The sequence below is a fragment of the Lissotriton helveticus genome, chromosome 7 (assembly GCF_964261635.1).
Source record: "Lissotriton helveticus chromosome 7, aLisHel1.1, whole genome shotgun sequence".
NCBI lineage: Eukaryota > Metazoa > Chordata > Amphibia > Caudata > Salamandridae > Lissotriton > Lissotriton helveticus.
Genome location: NC_136068.1, coordinates 1593881958 through 1593903222, shown reverse-complemented (window position 1 = coordinate 1593903222; position 21265 = coordinate 1593881958). Strand labels below are relative to the sequence as shown.

Here is a 21265-nt window from a genome sequence, read left to right as displayed (position 1 = left end):
GGAAGTGACGAGGGCCTCGTTCGAAGCACCACTTTGTATGGATGTATTGAGAAGAAAGGGGGCTAAGAAGAAAGAGCTTGGAGCTCACTCACTATGCAAGCAGAAGTGATGGCAACAAGAAAAGCAGTTTTCAAGGTGAGAAGCCTAAGAGGAGAGTTGTGAAGAGGCTCAAGGGGAGCACACATAAGATAAGTCAAAACAAGATTCAAGTCCTACTGAGGCATTATGAAAGGTGATGAAGGAAAGAGATGAATAATGCCTTTGAAGAACCAACTTACAATAGGGGACTTGTACAAAGAGGGCTGATCTGGTAGCCGAAGAAAAGAAAAGATGGCTGCCAAGTAGCCTTTAGGAGTGCCAAGAGCAGAGCCCTGCAGCGCCAAAGAAAGCAGGAACAAAAGAACTTCAAAAAGAGCGGCAGAAAGGGGATCCACAGCATTTGCTGTGCAGCATGCCACAAACTTGTTCCATCAACAGGCGTATATTGTTTTTGTGGATGGACTCCTGGCTGCCAAGATGACATTGCAAACTCCGGGAGGTAGGTCAAAAGCTGTCAACAGTCTCCACTCAAACTCCACGGAAGGAGGTGGAGGCTGCACAGCTTCGGGTGGAGAACCGTTCCCTGCTGCTGCGACAGAAGATTCTCCTGAAGGGGCTGTCTGATCGAAGAATCGATAGCCATGCTCAGGAGCTTGGGGTACCAGACTCTTCGTACCCAGTCCTGTGCCAAAAGAATCACTTGGGCCTTTTGCGCTTGATCTTCTTCAGCACTCAGGCAGAAGTGGTACAGGCGGAAAGGCATACAGGAGGCTGCAACTCCACTCGTAACGAAAAGCGTCGCCGAGCGAAGGCCGCCTTGGAAACTCCAATGTGCAGAACTGTTGACATTGTGCGTTCTCTTCGATGGCGAATAGATCTAACCAAGGCTCTCCCCACTGTTGAAAGAGGCCTTGCACCACCTCCTAGCGAAGACGCCATGGGTGATCCATCATGCACCTGCGGCTGAGTTCGTCCGCCCTGGCGTTCAGTGAACCTGCCAGGTGTTGAACCACCAGGGATATGCCCCGATGTTGCAGCCATGTCCAGAGATGGAGGGTCTCTTGACAAAGGGTCCACGACCCCGCCCGCCTTGTTTGTTGCAGTACCACATGGCAGTGGTGTTGTCCGTGAACACCTGCACTACTCTTCCCCGGACAGAGGGAAGGAATACCTTCAGTACAAGATAAAACGCCCAAAGCTCCAGAGGATTGATGTGGAGCCCGGACTCCGCCGGAGACCAGAGGCCTCTGATCTCCGCCTCTCTAATGTGGCCGCCCCATCCCAGAAGGGATGCATCCGTCACTACTGTGTGCTTTGGTTTGGGAAGGGAGAGGGATCTGCTGTTGACCCAATCCTGGTTCGTGAGCCACCACTGCAATTGTCGTGTAATGCACTCCGAGATCTGGGCGCAATCTGACAGATTCCCTTGATGCTGCGCCCACTGTAACTTCAGGTCCCACTGCAGAGCCCGCATATGCCACCTGGCATGATCGGCCAGCAGGATGCAAGAGGCCATGAGGTCCAGCAGCCTCAGGGTCATCCTGACCGAAACCCAGGATACAGGCTGAAAGATCAGAATCATAGCCCGAATATCCCAAACTAGCTGTTCGGGAGGATAAAGCCGAAACCGTGTTGTGTCCAGAACGCCTCCGATAAAGAGGAGCTTCTGAGAGGGGATAAGGTGTGACTTTGGCACATTGATGGAGAACCCCAGCGAATGCAGGAGGTCGGCCGCAGTCTGGAGGTGGGAGACAACAGTCTGGGGCGAGCCCGCCTTCAACAGCCAGTCGTTGAGATAGGGGAACCCCTGATCTGCGCAGATGAGCTGTGACCACCACCATCACTTTCGTGAACACCCGAGGGGTACTGGCAAGGCCAAAGGGGAGCATGGTAAACTGAAAGTGTTTGTGACCTACGATGAACCGCAGGTAACTCCGGTGGGCCGACAGGACGGGGATGTGAAAATAAGCGTCCTGCAAGTCCAACGGTACTACCAACCAGTCTTCAGGTTCGTGGGCAGACAAGACCTGAGCGAGCATCAACATCTTGAACTTCTCCTTCCGGAGGAAGCGGTTGACGTCCCTGAGATCCAAGATAGGACGCAGGCCCTTGTCCTTCTTGGGCACCAGAAGTAGTAGAAGTAACAACGACGACCTACTTCTGGGACAGGAACATGCTCGATGGCTGCCTTGACCATGAGAGACATAACTTCCTATTGGAGAAGGGCCAGATGATCCTCCAACATTCGATGGTACTGAGGTGGAAATGCTTGGGGGGGTAGTCTCGAAGAGGAGGGAGTAGCCCCTTCGGACTATCTGCAAAACCCACCTGTCCGACGTGATGGTGCGCCAGTGGGGGAGGTGATGGCGAATCCTGGAGGCTGCTGCACAGGGGGCGGTGGTGGACTGGCCCGCTCGCTGGCCCCCAGACCCAAGGCGGTGGGTCCCCGGATACCCAGGGGTTGAACAGCTTGCGCCGGCCTGTGGCTCTGGGAGGAATGTAGCAGGCACTCCTTCCGTAGCCACGAAGGGGCGAAAAGCAGACTGCACAGGACGGGTGGTGGAGAGGCCCAAGGACTTGGCCGTAGCTCGAGAGTCCTTGAAGCGCTCTAGCGCGATGTCCGTTTGTCGCCAAACAGGCGACGGCCTTCAAAGGGCATGTCCATGAGGGTAGTTTGGCATCCCCAGAAAAAACAGTCGACCTCTGCCAAGCGTAGAGTCGAAGGGCATATCGACGTTGAAATCGTCCTGCCTAGCGAGTCGACGGTGTCTAGTTCACATCGTATGGTAAACTTGGCCGCGTCTCTCCCCTTGGCGACTGCACTGGAGAGCAAGGCCAGGGCCTCCTCCGGGCACTGGGGCAGCACCTGCGCGACCGTATCCCACACAGAGTGGGTGTAACGCCCAAAAGACATGCAGTGTTTACTGACCGCAGTCCCAAGCTGGAGGAAGAAAACATCTTCTTCCCAAGATGGTCCAGCTTTTTGGATTCCCCATCAGTTTGTGCGGTAGGGAATGCGCCTTTGGACGTTGAGGCTTGGACCAACAAGCTCTCAGGGATGGGATGTTGGGAGAGGAAAATGGGGTCACCCGGAGCCGGGGTCAGGCAATCATCCTATCCACAGGAGCCCTTGTGTTGGGCCTGGACCAGGTGCCCAAAACGATGTCAGTTAGGGCTTCATTAAACAGCAGCAGGAGCTCCGAAGAGCCCGCTGCTGGTTGAAGCACCTCTGTCAGGAGGTTAGTCCTGACTGCCACTGTAGGTAGCTTGAGGTTGTGAACCTCAGCCGCACTAAGCAACACAACTGTGTAAGAAGCTCCCTCCTCCGTAGCCACGGTAGGGGGAGGCAACAGGCCAGGGTCTGGGGAGGTGTCCAGACCTTTCTCCAACTCCTCTCCGGATCATATTCCAACTAGTCAGTTAAAGGGTCTCCAGACGACTCCCAGTCCTCCTTATCCTCCTCTGGTTGCCAATCTGGCCTGAAAGGAGCACTAGGGTAAAACAGAGGTACAAAAGTACCCGTCGGCACCGGATCGGGCGTCGGTCGACGCTGGTCCGGCACGTGTCCATGTCAGGGTGGAGGACGGGGTCGACGCCGGCTGGGGACACAACAGGCGTCGGCTGCGAACGTGGTTCTGGTGGAATCAGAACCTGGGGAGGTGTTATGAGGGTGACCGGCGCCAATCCAGGCCTAGATCCAAGGGGACCTTGGGGCACCGGGGCCGGAGCTGAAGGCCCAGGGCCCCCAGTCGAGTCTGACAGGCCTGAAGGCGCGCCAGAGGAGATGGGCTGCCCAAAAATGGCATGCATTGCTTCGTAAAAGCTTTGAAGGTGGGTAAGGTTTGCCCCGGGTCCCGGAAAAGGAGGGAACCTCGGACTCGACCCTTCGGGCTCCACACGCGGAGCTGCGGGAGGCATACCACCCGCATCCCTCATTGCGTCGGCCGACGAACGAGGAGAAGTCGAAGAGCAACAATGCTTCTTTGACTTAATGTGCTTCGACTTACCTGAGGAGTGCAAAGACTTCAAGGACGAGTGGTGGTGGTGGCTTCGCGACCCGTTTCTAAACGTACAAGTTACTTACCCTCGGTAACGATGTATCTGGTACAGACGAGTCTAGCTGCAGATTTCTTAACGTAGAATTATCCGCAGGCGCGAGACTAACTCTTCTGCCACAACATCCCTGCGCGCCGGGGGGTCGGCACCACGTGACTCCATCCTGACGCCGTCCACATCCGTGACGTCAGCGAGGATACATAAGTCTCACCCCGGCGCGCCTATGTCAATTTTCTTCGGAGAACTTTTCCGCGCCACAACGCGGAGCCATCACAAACAAAATTGTGAGAATATTGGAGCAGTGTGCGAAAGCCCAGCTAATCAAAAGGGAAAGAAACAATTGTGAGGAACAACACCATCCAGAATAGTGCCAGGTACTAAGACACTAAGTCACGGAACGAAAAAACAGAGCGCAGCTATTGAAAGCAAGCCTTTAGACAAATACAACAGCCTCCCCGGAGCAGGAAGCATATGAATGAATGCGCAACAGACGAAGAAGTCTGTAACCACCGCCCAGAACAAAGAAGGGTTCCAGGGTCAAGACAGAAGAGCAACGACAATTCACCCCCAGGCAACACCAGCAGGAAGGATCTCCTAAAAGAACTGAGGGTTGAGACCCAGCCAAGGGATCTCAACCCAAGGACTGCGAGAGTCAGAACTGCAAGCCGCTCAAGGAAGCAGAGCACGAGCGAACCCTTCATTGGAAACCAAGGTGCAGGGACACAGAAGTACCCAGAAAGTCATCACCCAATCACCAGAAGGAAGGAATGGAGCAACAACAAGGCGAGCATCCCCCTAGGGAGGGAGTAAGAAAAGGGCACTCATCGAGGACAGCCGCTCTGCGGCAGGCAAGTGCAGGAGACCGAGAAGGGTCCTCGCAGAAACGGGGAGGAAGGGTGGATCGTGAAGGAATCTGCGGCTAGAATCGTCTCAACCAGATACATCATTACTGAAGGTAAGTAACTTGTACATCTGATATAGACTACTATCTGCAGATTCCTTAACGTAGAACGGAAACCCCAGCCATACCCAGAGGGGAGGAGGGTCTACGAGAGGACCCCCTCAGCCTGGAAGAACACAGGGCCCCACAGGGGACAAATCATAGGGACAGGAGAACCCCAGTCCCCCTCCAGGCAGAATAGGACCTCATCAGCTTAGAGGAACACAGAACCCCACAGGGGATGTGTTAAGGAGAGGAGATGAGAGGGGCGGCCCAGCGCCCACCAAGTAGGGAAAGCAAGACAAGACGAAGGGAGGAAGTACACCTCAAGCCCTGTCGCACAAGTTACTTACCTTCGGTAACAATATATCTGTAAGAAACTGTAGTTAGTGTTAGATTCCTTACCTTAGAATATCCCCAGGCGTCAGACTGGATCCGTAAAGTTTTGCGTAGCAGTACCTCTGCGCGTAGGTAGGCGTCGTCTGCGGCTCTGCGTCCGTCGTCCAGGTTGTGGTCGCCGGGATGACGTCCTCGGAGTACTTAGACGCCGCCCTCGCGCGCTGACGTCAGTTCTTGTACATAGCTTTCCGCGCCAGGAACGCAGAGCCATAACAGAGACCGAAACTGGTGCCATAAAACTAGGGCCCTCAAAGGGAAATACCTTAACCCTAGATATAGGTCCGCAGAAAGGGAAGGATGGGTGGGGCGGTAAGGAATCTAACACTAACTACTGTTTCTTACAGATATATCGTTACCAAAGGTAAGTAACTTGTGCATCTGAAAGAAACAGGTTAGTGTTAGATTCCTTACCTTAGAATAGATACCCCAGCAATACCATTCCCGGCGGTGGGTCTGCGGACCAAGATCACACCAGAAAGCCCTGGAGAATGGAACGGCCAAAAAAGCCATCCCTCTGGACTTGGCTGTCCAGGCAGTAGTGTCTAGCAAACGTGTGCTGTGAGAACCACGTAGCTGCCTGACAGATGTCCTGCAAGGGGACTCCTCGACCCGGGGCAGTAGTAGCCGCCATGGCCCGAGTGGAATGGGCCCTCAGCGCAACCGGAGGCTCTTTCCTAGCCAAGGAGTAACAGACATTGATGCACAACACGACCCATCGAGAGATGGTCCGTTTGTGCACCGCCCGCCCCTTCGTCGCGCCCATTTAACCAACAAAGAGCTGGTCGTCCACCCGGAACTGGTGTGTGCGATCTAGGTAGAAGGAGATAGCACGTTTTGGGTCCAGACGGTGGAGCCTCTCTTCCTCCTTAGAAGAATGTGGAGGCGGATAGAAGGTGGACAAGGTGATGGACTGCCCGATGTGAAAGGCCATAACTACTTTGGGCAGGAAAGAAGGACGAGTTTTTAAAACAACTTTGTCCGGATGGACAGAAAGTAAAGGAGGCTTAGAAGAAAGAGCCTGGAGCTCACTCACTCTCCTGGCAGAGGTGATGGCAAGCAGGAATGCAGTCTTAAGAGTAAGAGGACAAAGAGGGCAATTGTTTAGTGGCTCGAAAGGAGTGCACATCAGAAATGTAAGAACAAGGTCAAGTCCCACTGAGGCATCACGAAAGGAACAGGAGGGAACATGTGCGTGATGCCCTTCAAGAACCTATTAACAATAGGGGACTTGAAAAGAGAAGGCTGATCAGGAAACCTCAAGAAGGCAGAAATGGCAGAGAGGTAGCATTTAAGAGTGCCCAGAGCAGAGCCCTGCTGGGCAAAAGAAAGAAGGAAGAGGAGAACCTCTGAAAGGGGGCAGAGAGAGGATCCACACCCTTTGCTGTGCGCCATTAAACAAATTTGTTCCACCTGCAGGCGTATACCGATTTTGTGGAGAGACGCCTGGCTGCCAGAATCACATCACATACTTCAGGAGGCAAGTCAAATGGCCTCAACTGCAGCTGCTCAATCTCCACGCATGGAGGTGGAGGCTGGACAGGTTCGGGTGGAGGACCGTCCCCTGCTGCTGCAACAGAAGGTCCTCCTGAAGAGGCAGACAAATCGGAGGATCGACTGACATGCTGAGTAGCTCTGGATACCAGTATCTTCGTGCCCAGTCCGGAGCCACAAGGATGACTTGGGCCCGGTCGCGCCTGATCTTCTTTAGCACTCTGGGCAGAAGTCGTATAGGCGGAAAGGATTACAACAGACCGCAGCTCCACTCGCGACAAAAAGCGTCTCCGAGCGAGTGCCGCCTTGCAAATTCCAACGAGCAGAACTGATGACATTGCGCGTTCTCTTCGGTGGCGAATAGATTTAACCAAGGCTCTCTCCACTGCCGAAAGAGGCCTTGCGCCACGTCCGAGTTCAGACGCCATTCGTGATCCATCATGCACCGGCGGCTGAGTTAGTCCGCCCTGGCGTTCAGGGAACCTGCCAGGTGTTGAACCACCAGGGTGATGCCCTGGTGTTCCAGCCATGTCAGGAGGCGCAGAGCCTCCTGACAAAGGGTCCACGACCCCACCCGCTCTGTTTGTTGCAGTACCACATGGCGGTGGTGTTGTCCGTGAACACCTGCACTACACTTCCCCGGACAGAGGGAAGGAATGCTTTCAGTGCAAGCCGGATCACCCGCAGCTCCAGACGGTTGATGTGGAGCCGGGACTCCGCCGGAGACCAGAGGCCTCTGATCTCCCTCTCTCCCATGTGGCCCCCCCAACCCAGTAAGGACGCATCTGTCACCACTATGTGTTCCGGGTGGGGAAGGGAGAGAGATCTGCCGCTGACCCAATCACGGTTCGTGAGCCACCACTGCAACTGTTTCGCAGTGCCCTCCGAGATCCGGACGTAGTCAGACAGGTTGCCCTGATGCTGTGCCCACTGAAACTTCAGGTCCCAATGCAGAGCCCGCATCCGCCACCGGGCGTGATGCACCAGAAGGATGCATGAGGCCATCAACCCCAGGAGCCGCAGCGTCAACCTGACCGAGACTCGAGATAAAGGCTGAAAGACCGGAATCGGAGCCTGAATATCCCAAACCCGCTGTTCGGGAGGATAAACCCGAAACTGCGCCGAGTCCAGAACCGCTCCGATGAAGAGGAGCTTCTGAGAAGGACACAGGCAGACACGAGTGCAGGAGGTCGGCCGTAGTCTGGAGGTGGAAAACGACTGTTTGGGGTGAGCCCTCTTTCAACAACCAATCGTCGAGATAGGGGAAGACTGAAACCCCTAATCTGCGCAGATGAGCTGCGACGACCGCCATCACTTTCGTGAACACCCGTGGGGCACTGGTAAGGCCGAAGGGGAGCACGGTAAACTGAAAGTGCTCATGGCCTACCGTGAACGGCAAGTATCGCCGGTGGGCCGGCAGGACAGGGATGTGGAAATACGCGTCCTGCAAGTCCAACGCTACCATCCAGTTTTCTGGGTCCAGGGCAGCTAGGACATGAGCCAAAGTCAGCATCTTGAACTTCTCTTTCCGGAGGAAGCCGTTGACGCTCCTTAGATCCAAGATAGGGCGTAGGCCCCCTTTGCCCTTTTTGGGTACCAGAAAGTAGTGGGAATAGCAACCACGCCCTACTTCTGGCCCAGGAACGCGCTCGACGGCCCCCTTGGCCAAGAGGGCCGTAACTCCCTCCTGCAGAAGTTGCAAGTGATCCCACGACATGCGGTGGTACTGCGGTGGCATGGCTGGAGGGGTCGCCTCGAAAGGGAGGGAGTAGCCCCTTCGGACGATTTGCAGCACCCACCTGTCTGATGTGATGGAGTGCCAGTGGAGGAGGTGATGGGGAACCCTGCCCCCCACTGGCGTCGAATGGGCCTGAAAACTCGGACTAGGAGGATTTTGAGGCAGATGCTGCAGGGGCGGGTGTGGGCTGGCCTTGCCTGTGTCCCCGGCACCGCCACGGCGGTTACCACGTCCGCGACCGCGTTGAGGTGGGTTCTGCGGGCTGTGGCTAGCTGGACGTGAGGGGGCGCCCCTTCCTTGGCCACAAAAGGGATAAAAGGCGGAAGTCTGCTGGCGTTGGCCGAGGCCTAAGGACTTGGCCGTAGCCCTGGAGTGTACCTCAGTTAGGAGGTTAGTCCTCACGGCCGTGACTGGGAGCTCAAGAGCCAGGGCCTTGGCTGCTTGAGTCAACACCACGCTGTACGCAGCCCCCTCCTCCGTAGCCACGGTAGGAGGGGAGACAAAATCAGTGTCGGGCAAAGTGTCCAGACCACTAGTCTTCCCAAGTTCGTCCATCCAGTCCTGACTCAACTGGCACTGCAGTGACAGAGGGTCCTCAGACCCCTCCCAATCCCCCTCATCCTCCATCTCCTGAAGGTCAGGAAGAAATGATGGAGCCGGATCGTCAGTGAAGGGCTCACCTATCGGCGTCAAAGACGGCACTGGGCGGCACCGGTCGGACGCCCGAAGGCACCTCGCCGGGACCCGACGCAGGAAAGTGTGACCTCATGGCCATGAGGAAGGTGCTGATCTCCTCCGGCGTTGCGTTCAGCCCAGGGACCGGCGGGTGTGGAGCTGGATGCGGCCCTTGCGGCTCCGGCAGAGCCGCGTGGGCTGTGTAGCCCGAACCCCCGGCCGCGTCGTGCGAGCGTCGGGGGGGGGGGGGGGGGAGTCAGAAAACCGATGTCGCTTCTTCGACTTCTTGTGCCTCGACTTACCTGAGGACTTTGAACCCAACGAGTGGTGTGGACTCGCCGAGCTGTGATGACTGTGGACCCGCGACCGGTCCCTTGACCTCCTCCTGGACCGGGACCTCAAGCGGCGCTGGGCCGACTGCTGGATCTCGAGTCGCTTATGGGACCGCTTCCGTCTAGCTGTAGACATCAAGGCCCGGAAGTCGGGGCACGACTTGTCATCATGGTCGGCCCCGAGGCAATGAAGGCACCGACGGTGGGGGTCAGTACCCGACATCAGTCGGCTACAGTCGTCACAGGGCTTGAACCCGGGCATCCCTACCGGCACTGGAGTCGATGAACGACTAGAGGAGATCCAAAATAGATCGAAAAAAGTTAGTCAAAAAGTGACTAAGGAGTACTGCTCTTCCTGGATCTGCGCTTGCTGGCGCGGAAAAAAGAAGAACTGGCGTCAGCGCACGAGGGCGGCGTCTAAGTACTCCGGCAACGTCATCCCGGCGACCAACGACGCCGACGACGGACGCGGAGCCGCAGATGACGCCTACCGTCGCGCAGGGGTACTGCTACGCAAAACTTTCCGGATCCATTCTGACGCCTGGGGATATTCTAAGATATGGAATCTAACACTAACCTGTTTCTTTCAGATTAGCTTTGCACTGGTGTCTTTCCAACAACCTCATGAAGTATATGCTATTCAAACCACTTCTTCTGCCTGTGCTGCACACTGCACTTGCGTTGCTCATAGCTGCTCAAGGTAGAGAGCATCTCCCAATACTCTTCTCCACCATATCCTTGCTCCCTGCACACAACTAATGCCACAGAACACTGCAGTACTTGCCGCCTACCTTTCAAGTTTATTTGTTGTTCAGGTTTTCTACTGTTAACCCTAATTTGCTACTGCAGCAAACTACAACGTCCGCAAAGTCAACCTGGCCCTGTAACCCTAACTAAGGTACAAGTGTCTTTATCTTGCAAGGGGTTCACCAACGCTCTGAAGTCCCAAACAGAATATTAACTCAGTATATAAGGAGTTTATTTATTAGATTTGCACTTTGCTGACCATCAAAATGTGATTTTACAAAACGTTTAATATAAAAAAAAAAACAATTCTCTGCTCATAATTTCTATCCAACTAGACCCACATAGACTAAGCTGGTATCAGCACTTTGTGCCGTCATAAGCTTACCTCTTCAGACTAATATTAACAGGAGTAGGTCCTGACATTCTCTCCACGCTGATTTCCAGAGGTGCTACCTGAAAGACACACAAATACTCACTGAGTGGTACACCTACACTCCAGACATGAATAACTGACAACAGAGATTCTGAGAGTTGAACAAGAAAAGAATAACAAGTAACAAGTGGTTTAAGCTCAACATAAGTACCTTATTTAGAGTTACAACCTTTTCAATGTTACCTGTCGCTAGGCTCTCTAAACACTTCTGTTGTCGTTTTTCAGAACGACTAGGGTTGAGTTTTTGTTTTACCCTTTATGACTTCCAAAGTCTTATAAAGACAACTGCTGGAAACATTCTAGTATTCTAGTGTATGTCTGTAGTAGGAAGAATCAAAATCAGAAGCAACCTAGAATCACTCAGTTAGAACAAATAAAAGGTAAAGATATAACATGGAATCAAATTTAGACAATGTATTCAATTGCGTGCAAAAGGAAAAGGCCCTGCAAGCCTTTGGTCATGAATGAAAAATGAAATGAAAAAATGACGATTGATTTGCGTTTACCCCACCTCACGCTAACAACGATCACTTGAAAAGCCTGCTCATTCACTTTGAAGGTCACGTTCACATCCCTTCTAATTCCAGCTAGAACACTGTTGTATAAGCATGAATCACTCCACTGTTTGAGCCACAATATAACGGCTATTTCAGTTTTCTCACCGTTTCTAACAGCCTGTTCTCTGGCTACCACTGGCATACTCACTAACCCATGTTGAAAACCTCTTTATCCTCCCTTAGTCACAGTTCAATCTACAATAACTCTTATTTCTCTCAGTCCCATTTCATTCCACTATCACTATCATCTTCGCCTTCTTCGCATCCTTTTGAGTTGTATGAACGTCTGCAGACATGTTGCTTTATACTAAAACACAGATATCGTTGTTCTAGATTCCCCTGATGAAGGGCTACCTTTAAAGCCCGAAATGCATTGGGACTTTTAAACAAAACTGATTGTGAAGAATTGTTTCATTCACTTTGGGATTATGTGACTTTGAACATTCCCTATGGATTCCCTATAAAGAAACTTCAGCACTACAAGCATGAATCTGATGTCGTTTATTACATCGATGACGGAACACTGAGATTAACACTATTGAACAGATAAAACTTTCTTGACATTTATTGAAACAATTTTGATTTACACTCCCTTGAGTGATTAGAGCAGTGCATTAGGTCGCCCAGACCCACGTCTGGCGATTCTTTTTCATGGAGTAGGAAGAAGACAGGATGGAAACCTTTTGGGACTTGGGCAGGTTAAGTGTGTGGATCTACAGAGACCATCTAAAATGAATTAGAAACCATAACCAATTGGCATTAACGAATACATGCTTGAGAGACTGCAGACAACACTTGCATTCCTGTTATGGTAAGGGCTATCATAGCAGCAAAGTGTTCCAAAATGGCAAGGATGCTCATACGCTGAGCATGCTTAAACTGCATCCATATCTCGCTGGAATGTACCACACTGTCCCCAAAAGCAGTCAGAAAAGGCCGCAAATACAAATGGATAGAAGCCTATAAGAAGCTAGGTTAGGTTCATAAACGGCAAGCCGTTCCTGCTGGGGGGAGCGGGGTGGGAGTGGGGGAAAGAGAGAGAGAGAGAGAGAGAGAGAGAGAGAGAGAGAGAGAGAGAGAGAGAGAGAGAGAGAGAGAGAGAGAGAGAGAGAGAGAGAGAGAGAGAGAGAGAGAGAGAGAGAGAGAGAGAGAGAGAGAGAGAGAGAGAGAGAGAGAGAGAGAGAGAGAGAGAGAGAGAGAGAGAGATTGTGTGTATATAGACATCATATTTTGTTAACGTTATGCCAGATTGTGTGTATATAGACAATCATATTTTGTTAACGTTATGCCAAAAATTGTAATGGTAAGTTAAATTACATTTAAGTAGTTTAGTATAATCATTTTAAATGATTACATTTAAAGTAATTAATAAGTAATACATGTAAAAAATTACAATTGAATACGTGTTTTTTTAAATATCGGATTTCTTTTTATATAGGAGTAGTAAGAAGTTCTTAGTGCTCAGGGATGGGTAGGATGTAGCGGTATCAAGAAGTATGTAAGGATCAGGGAAGGGTAGTGTACAGAGGTAGTAAGGAGTTTTTAGTGTGGAGGGATGAGTAGTCCAAAGGGGTAATAAGGTGCTTTAAGGGTTAATTTGTATACGCCAGATGGACCGTGTCATAGTGGTAAACTGGATTGTTGGATATGTAGGGGCTTCCTACCCTGCTGCACATTTGCCACTTTGAAGAGCCTTGGGGAACCAGCGGCGACTTTGTTTGGATATGTGTGTATATGTTTTGGAGCAGAGATTGTTCATAGGTGCCTGAACCGCCACGGGAGAAAGGATGTCTGTGCCGCGGCTGAATTATTCAATTCAAGGGCGGTTCAGCTATACAAACTGACCCCGACAGATATGAATCTTTTTAGGATGTGGTAAGCGAGAGGCATGTGGAAAAGCACGCTAAACAAAGCGGCAGGACTGAGCTTTCTTTAACAATGTGGATATCCGAGACTACTGTGCCTGAACCACTCTGCTGTATATAAAGGACTACTGACTTAGGGAGGCATTTATTCTGTAACTGGGAATAACAAAGCGAGGAATACTAAGGCCCTAATTTGGAATGTGACATTTTACACCATGTCATTATGGCGCTAATTATATCGGACATTCCAAGCGCTACTGTGCACTCTTTTGCCGCTGTTTACTCTGGTGGAACTACCAATAGGAGAGAGATTGATGTATTTTAAAGCACACAAAGGCAGCAAACTTCTGCCTTTCGCTCCTTTCGTGGCCAAGGAAGGGGCGCCCCCTCACGTCCTGCCAGCCACGGGCCGCAGACTAACATCCAGAGCGGCAGCGGACGTGGTAACCGCCGTGGCGGAGCCAGGGGACAGCGGCAAGACCAGTCCACATCCACCCCAGCAGCATCCGCCTCAAAGCCTTCCTAGTCCGAGCTTTCAGGTCCATTCAACGCCAGTGGGGGGTAGGGTTCGCCATCACCTCCTCCACTGGCGCTCCATCACTTCGGGCAGATGGGTGCTGCAAATCGTGCGAAGGGGCTACTCCCCCCCCCCTTCGAGGCGACCCCTCCAGCCATACCACCGCAGTACAACCGCGTGTCGGGGATCACTTGCAACTTCTGCAAGAGGAAGTTACGGCCCTCTTGGCCAAGGGGGCCATCGAGCGCGTTCCTGGGCCAGAAGTAGGGTGTGGTTGTTACTCCCACTAATTTCTGGTTCCCAAGAAGGGCAAAGGGGGCCTACGACCTATCTTGGACCTGCGGAACGTCAACGGCTTCCTCCGGAAGGAGAAGTTCAATATGCTGACTTTGGCTCAGGTCTTAGCTGCCCTAGACGCAGAAGACTGGATGGTAGCGTTGGACTTGCAGGACGCATATTTTGACATCCCCGTCCTACCGGCCCACCGGCTTTACCTGCGGTTCACGGTAGGCCGCGAGCACTTCCAGTTTACCGTGCTCCCCTTCGGCGTTACCAGCGCCCCTCGGGTGTTCACGAAAGTGATGGCGGTGGTCGCAGCTCATCTGCTTAGATTAGGGGTGTCAGTCTTCCCCTATCTCGACGATTGGTTGTTGAAGGCGGGCTCGCCCCAGACAGTCGTCAGCCACCTCCAGACTACGGCCGACCTCCTGCACCTGCTGGGGTTCTCCATCAATGTGCCGAAGTCAGACCTGTGCCCCTGTCAGAAGCTCCTCTTCATCGAAGCGGTTTCTGGACTCGGCGCAGTTTCGGGTTTATCCTCCCGAGCAGCGGGTTCGGGATATTCAGGCTCTGATTCCCATCTTTCAGCCTTTTTCCCCGAGTCTCGGTCAGGTTGACGCTGAGGCTTCTGGGGCTGATGGCCTCCTGCATCCTTCTGGTGCATCACATCAGGTGGCGGAAGCGGGCTCTGCAGTGGGACCTGAAGTTGCAGTGGGCCCAGCATCAGGGCAACCTGTCCGACCACGTCCTGATCTCGGAGGGCACTGTGAGACAGTTGCAGTGGTGACTCACGGACCGCGATTGGGTCAGGTGCAGATCCCTCTCCCTACCCCAAACGAAGCACGTAGTCGTGACGGATGCCTCTCTCCTGGGCTGGGGGGCCACATGGGAAAGGCGTAGCTCAGAGGCCTCTGGTCTCCGACGGAGTCCCGGCTCCATATCAACCTTCTGGAACTGCGGGGGATCCGACTTGCACTGAAGGCATTCCTTCCATCTGTCCGGGGAAGTGTAGTGCAGGTGTTCACAGACAACACCACCGCCATGTGGTACTGCAACAAACAGGGTGGGGTGGACCCTTTGCCAGGAGTCTCTGCGCCTCTCGCAATGGGTGGAATTCCAGGGCGTCACCCTGGTGGTTCAACACCTGGCAGGTTCTCTGAACGGCAGGGCGGACGAACTCAGCCGCCGGTCCATGATGGATCACGAATGGCGTCTGAGCTCGGACGTGGCGCAAGGCCTCTTTCAGCGATGGGGAGAGCCTTTGTTAGATCTATTCGCCACCGAAGAGAACGCGCAATGTCATCAGTTCTGCGTGCTGGAATTTCCAAGGCGGCACTGGCTCGGAGACGCTTTTCGTCGCGAGTGTACGCCTTTCCGCCTATACCACTTCTGCCCAGAGTGCTGAAGAAGATCAGGCGCGACCGGGCCCAAGTCATCCTTGTGGCTCAGGACTGGGCACGCAGATACTGGTATACCTAGCTACTCAGCATGTCAGTCGATCCCCCGATTCGTCTGCCTCTTCAGGAGGACCTTCTGTCGCAGCAGCAGGGGACGGTCCTCCACCCGAACCTGTCCAGCCTCCACCTCCATGCGTGGAGATTGAGCGGCGGCAGTTGAGGCCATTTGACTTGCCTACTGAAGTCTGTGATGTGATTCTGGCAGCCAGGCGTCCCTCCACAAAAACGGTATACACCTGCAGGTGGAACAAATTTGTGGCATGGTGCACAACAAAGGCTGTGGATCCACTCTCTGCCCCCCTTTCAGAGGTTCTCTTCTTTCTTCTTTCTCTTGCTCAGCAGGGCTCTGCTCTGGGCACTGTCAAAGGCTACCTCTCTGGCATTTCAGTCTTCTTAAGGCTTCCTGATTAGCCTTCTCTTTTCAAGTCCCCTGTTGTAAATAGATTCTTGAAGGGCATCACTCACATGTTTCCTCCTGTCCCTTTCGTGATGCCTCAGTGGGACTTGAATCTTGTTCTGACTTATCTGATGTGCGCTCCCTTTGAGCCACTTCACAATCGCCCTCTCCGTCTTCTTACTCTTAAGACTGCATTCCTGGTTGCCATCACCTCTGCCAGGAGGGTGAGTGAGCTCCAGGCTCTATTTTCTACGCCTCCTTTCATTTCTGTCCATCCGGACAAAGTTGTCTTGAGAACACGTCCCTCTTTCCTGCCCAAAGTAGTCACAGCCTTCCACATCGGGCAGTCCATCACCATGCCCACCGTCTTTCCGCCTCCGCATCCCTTGATAGGGGAAGAGAAGCTCCACGTCTGGACCCAAAACGTGCGATCTCATTCTATCTGGACTGCACTCGCCAGTTCCGGGTGGATGACCAGCTCTTTGTTGGTTACGTGGGCGCTAAGAAGGGACGGGCGGTGCACAAAAGGAACATTTCTCGAAGGGTCATTTTGTGCATAAAGGCTTGTTATTCACTGGCTAAAAAGGAGCCTCCTGTGGGGCTGCGTGCCCATTCCACTCGGGCCACGGCTGCTACTACTGCCCTGGGTCGGGGAGTCCCCTTGAAGGACATCTGTCAGGCAGCTACGTGGGCCTCGCTGCACACGTTCGCTAGACACTACTGCCTGGACAGCCAAGTCCGGGGAGATGGCTTTTTCGGCCGTTCTGTTCTCCAGGACTTTCTGGTGTGATCATTGGTTCGCAGACCCACCACCGGGGTTGGTATTGTTGGGGTATCTATTCTAAGATAAGGAATCTAACACTAACCTGTTTCTTTCAGATGCACAAGTTACTTACCTTCGGTAACGATATATCTGTAAGAAACATTAGTTAGTGTTAGATTCCTTACCGCCCCACCCATCCTCCTCGTTCTGCGAACCGATATCTAGGGTTAAGGTATTCCCTTTGAGGGCCCTAATTTCATGGCACCGGTGTTGGTTTTTATCATGGCTCTGCGTTTCTGGCGCAGAAAAGCTGTGTATAAGAACTGACGTCAGCGCCCGAGGGCGGGGTCTAAGTACTCCGGCTACGTCATCCCAGCGCCGACGACGGACGCAGAGCCGCAGACGACGCCTACCAACGCGCCGGGGTACTGCTACGCAAAACTTTCCGGATCCAGTCTGATGCCTGGGGATATTCTAAGGTAAGGAATCTAACACTAACTACTGTTTCTTGCAGATATATCGTTACCGAAGGTAAGTAACTTGTGCATCTGGAAGCCAGAATGATCCTACGCAAATCACCACAAAGCATGGGTGATGTTGTGCAGGAAGGATTCAAACAATATTGTTCTATGGAAGAAGGTAGTTTACTTTGTGAACGCAAAAAATTCTAATGAGCTCATACCAGCACAGCGAGAGAGGATACTTCCAAAGAACCCTAGCCTCCTTGCGACAGAGCAACATGCCCTTGGCCTCCACCCGGGCAATAACCACATGCTGGCATCCCGCTCTAGGGGGTGGCACTGCAGTCTTACAGAGGCACGTAACTGAACAGAACGCAAGGATTATTGCCAAATCAAGGAAGCAGGAGAGGGCCTTTCATGTTTTTAAAGTCCACAAACAAATGTCAGTTGGCATACATCTCAACTGCACATGCTGTTGTATTCAGAAAACCCTTACAGCTGATCAGTCACCTCAGTACAGAAGTGTGTGAGCCCATAGCATACCCAGAACATATCTTGCAAATCAGCACTCGCCAACCGGCTACGGCAACAGTAGGAATCCACAGCAGGCAGACAATTTGAATGTGATAGAAGGGTTGGTGTTTGGGGAATTTTATAGATGGTGAAGGAGAGATTAAATTGGAGAGGGTTCCTTTTTTTTTTTTTAAAACATCTTTATTCAAGAATTTTCCACCAACAGTTTTCCTATCTCCCCCCCCAACCACCCCCGATCAAACAGAACGTAAGGTACATATCGTACAGTATACTAATAACAAAATGATAAACAAAAGAAAAAATATACATTGCTTATTTGTGGTATAACTCAAAAACAATAGCATCATATATCTGATTCGATTTTAACTTTGCAGCTGGTACCATTCTAACAAGGGAGACCAGATCTTCATATTCCAACAATAGAAGGCCTCACCTGAATTGCACCTATCTAGACTCTTACGTGGGATCTGACAATAATGTTTTTTGCCTTGTCCTCTTAGTGTGTTAATTTCCACTACTATACTTCGTCATGGTGCCCTTTCAATACTTAACAAACTGTCATCACAGGTCTATACTAACTCGTGAAAAAATGTGTTGTGTGTAGAGAGAGTACCTCACGGTAGCAACACCCGAGGCGGTTACTGACCAATAATTGCCAGTCTACCCACTTCTCATCATTGGCCATTCTCTCTTTTTTGTTTATGTGCGAGAAAGAAAATATATGCAGAAAAAGGAATTTATGTGCTCCCTTTTAAGCAAAAACTCATATAGTGAAGACAAAAGAACACCATAAAATGTGCCCACTGCACTGACCCCTAATGTGCTCTCAGAAGCCCAGTGAAAACTCAAACAAGGACATTTTGAGAATTCTCACTATTTAAAACCGGGTAATGCTTACTGGCCATCCAATTTTATTCCTGTCTGAAAGCATTCCCATTAAAAATGGTTACCAATATACCATCATTTCCACCAACATGTTTCGTTGCCAAGAGTTTACGCAACTTCGTCAGGGCTTTTAGGGGGTTCTATACTCTTATTCTTCACACTTAATAGTTCCCAAGACCTGATGGTTGTCCATTCACTGCATACCTACAACCATTATTCGCAAATGGACCCCATGTCGAAAGATCACGTGTCCGCTGGGTAGCCCCTCAATGTCAGGCACCCGGTGCCGAGTCCCTCCGGCGCGTGTAGAGCTCCGATGGAGCTCAACACGCGCCGGAGGGACTCGGCACCGGGAGCTCTACACGCGTCGGAGGGACTCAGGGCAAAGAGAGAGTGGCCAATGATGAGAAGAGGGTAGACTGGCAATTATTGGTCAGTAACCCCCTCGGGTGTTGCTACCGTGAGGTACTCTCTCTTCACACAACACATTTTTTCACGAGTTAGTATAGACCTGTGGTGACAGTTTGTTAAGTATTGAAAGGGCACCATGACGAAGTATAGTAGTGGAAATTAACAAACTAAGAGGACAAGGCGAAAACATTATTGTCAGATCCCACGTAAGAGTCTAGATAGGTGCAGTTCAGGTGAGGCCTTTTATTGTTGGAATCCTTTTGAGTGGGGGGCGGCCTCCCCTGTGTATAGTTTCTTTCCCCCATAACTCCTTCTTGATTGCCAGACCAGATCTTCATGCCAATTTTTCGATGTCTCCTACCCTTTTGTCTGTATATAGAAGTCTCCATATTTTAGATGGCCAGGAATCTAGAGAGCCATTGGTTAAAGGAAGGGGATTGGGAATCTAGCCATGCAGAGGCAATACATAGTTTAAACACCGCCATAGCTATAAATATAAGTTTGTGGCCCACCTGAGGTTTATTGGGATCTGTGGCCCTGAGTAGAATTATTTCACTAGATAGGAATACCAGAGTTTTTACCACTGTTGTTAAAGATTTCTCAATTTCTTTTTTAAGAAGATTTAAACCTATACAAGTTGAAAAGATATGCACGGCGTCAGCACTGTACAAGCCACACCTAGGGCAGTGTGTGCTTTTTCCACTCCCCCACTTAGCTATTCTATGGGGAGTGTAATATAGCCCAAAGCATGTTTTATAGAATTGCGTTTGCAGTTTGGGTGACATAAGAACCGTGTGTGACAAAGAAAAGGTGTAGTTAAATTGAGCATCTGTAACCCCCACTTTCTCTTGCCATTTCTGTGATGTCTTTATCATATCATCTGGAAAATACTCTATTATTCGTGAATAGATCCCTCCATTCTTGTCTTTTTTCTTGTCATGAATCAAGGTCTCGACTAGTTCATTACTTCTTAGGCCCCCCTGTCCCCCCACTTTATGTACCAGAAAATCTCTCATTTGCAGATATTTAAAAAAATCTTGCCAGGCTAAACCAAATTTATTCTTCACCGCTTCAAAAGACAGAATCCCAGCAGGAGAGACAAGACACACAATTTGTACAACCCCTGCCTAGAGCCATCTATTCATGTAGCTATCCTTAAAGATTCCTGGGATGCTCGAATTGTTACCTCAGGGGGTGTAGAAGGACCATCTCCCTAGACCGATTAACTTTTTAACAGTTTTCCATACTTTGAAGCTGCTAAGGAGTGTTTTAAGTTGTTCTTTCTTGTGGTAACTATCGAATTGGTGCTTCCAAAAGTACCCTCTGTTTTCATACCCAATTAGTAATAGAAAGATAGAAGGCGTGCAGTGCCCTCTTTCCTCGGGTTCTCGGGTGTTCTGCAGCAGTTTGCTACTATATAGTAGTACAGTCGCCCAGTAATACGCTTTCAGGTTAGGGAGGGCAAGTCCTCCTCTATCCTTAGATAGTGTGAGAAGCTTCGCTGCCTGCCTAGGTTGTGAGTAAGCCCAGACAAACTTTAGAAAGATTTGTTCAAGTGTTTTAAGCCAAGCAGGTGAGAATTCTAGGCATATTGTCTTAAACAGATATAAGATCTTAGGAAAGAAAATCATTTTGATAACATTAACTCTTCCAATAAGGGAAAGGTGTAGATTGTCTAATCGTTGCAAGTCCTTTTGCATGGTTGGTATCAGAGGTTTCAGATTTATGTCAACCAGTTTGTCCAGGTCAGCTGTGATATTAATTCCCAAATAGGTAGCTTGGTCCAAAACTCTGGGATCCCCCATCGAGCTATTTTTGTTCAGGACAATCTGCGTTTTTCCCTGGTTAAGGGCATAACCGGATACTAGGCCAAACTGGCGCGTCTCCTCCTCAATATCCCTCATGGCAGTTTTTGGCTCAGCTGTTACAATTGCAATGTCATCTGCATAGGCCAGTAATTTAGTGACAACATTTTGAGAAATTATGGGTTTAATTCTGCCATTCCCTTCTAATTTACGAATAAAAGGGTCTATGTAAATGGTAAAAAGCAGCGGTGAGCAAGGGCAACCTTGCCGAGTTCCCCGTGAGATGGTCAATTCTTTGGTTAGGTTGCCATTTACCATAACTGTTGCCCTAGGGTTTATAAACAATTTTTGGGTTGCCTGAATGAAACCTTCCTGTATACCTAGCTTAGCCATGGTGGCCCAAAGGAAAGGCCAGGAGACCCTATCAAAAGCTTTCTCAGCGTCAAGTAATACTAATGCCATAGGGTCTCCTGACACTTCCGTG

General features: G+C 51.0%; 1 protein-coding gene across 1 annotated transcript in view; it reads right to left on the bottom strand.

Moving 5' to 3' along the window:
- Positions 1-21265, bottom strand: part of PPFIA3 (PPFI scaffold protein A3) — a 963828-nt gene that overhangs the window by 3548 nt on the left and 939015 nt on the right. The window contains exon 30 of the mRNA XM_078655169.1: positions 10803-10870. Within this exon, the coding sequence (XP_078511295.1) occupies positions 10818-10870 (53 nt within the window). The 3' untranslated portion in view covers positions 10803-10817. The remainder of the gene's footprint in view (positions 1-10802; positions 10871-21265) is intronic.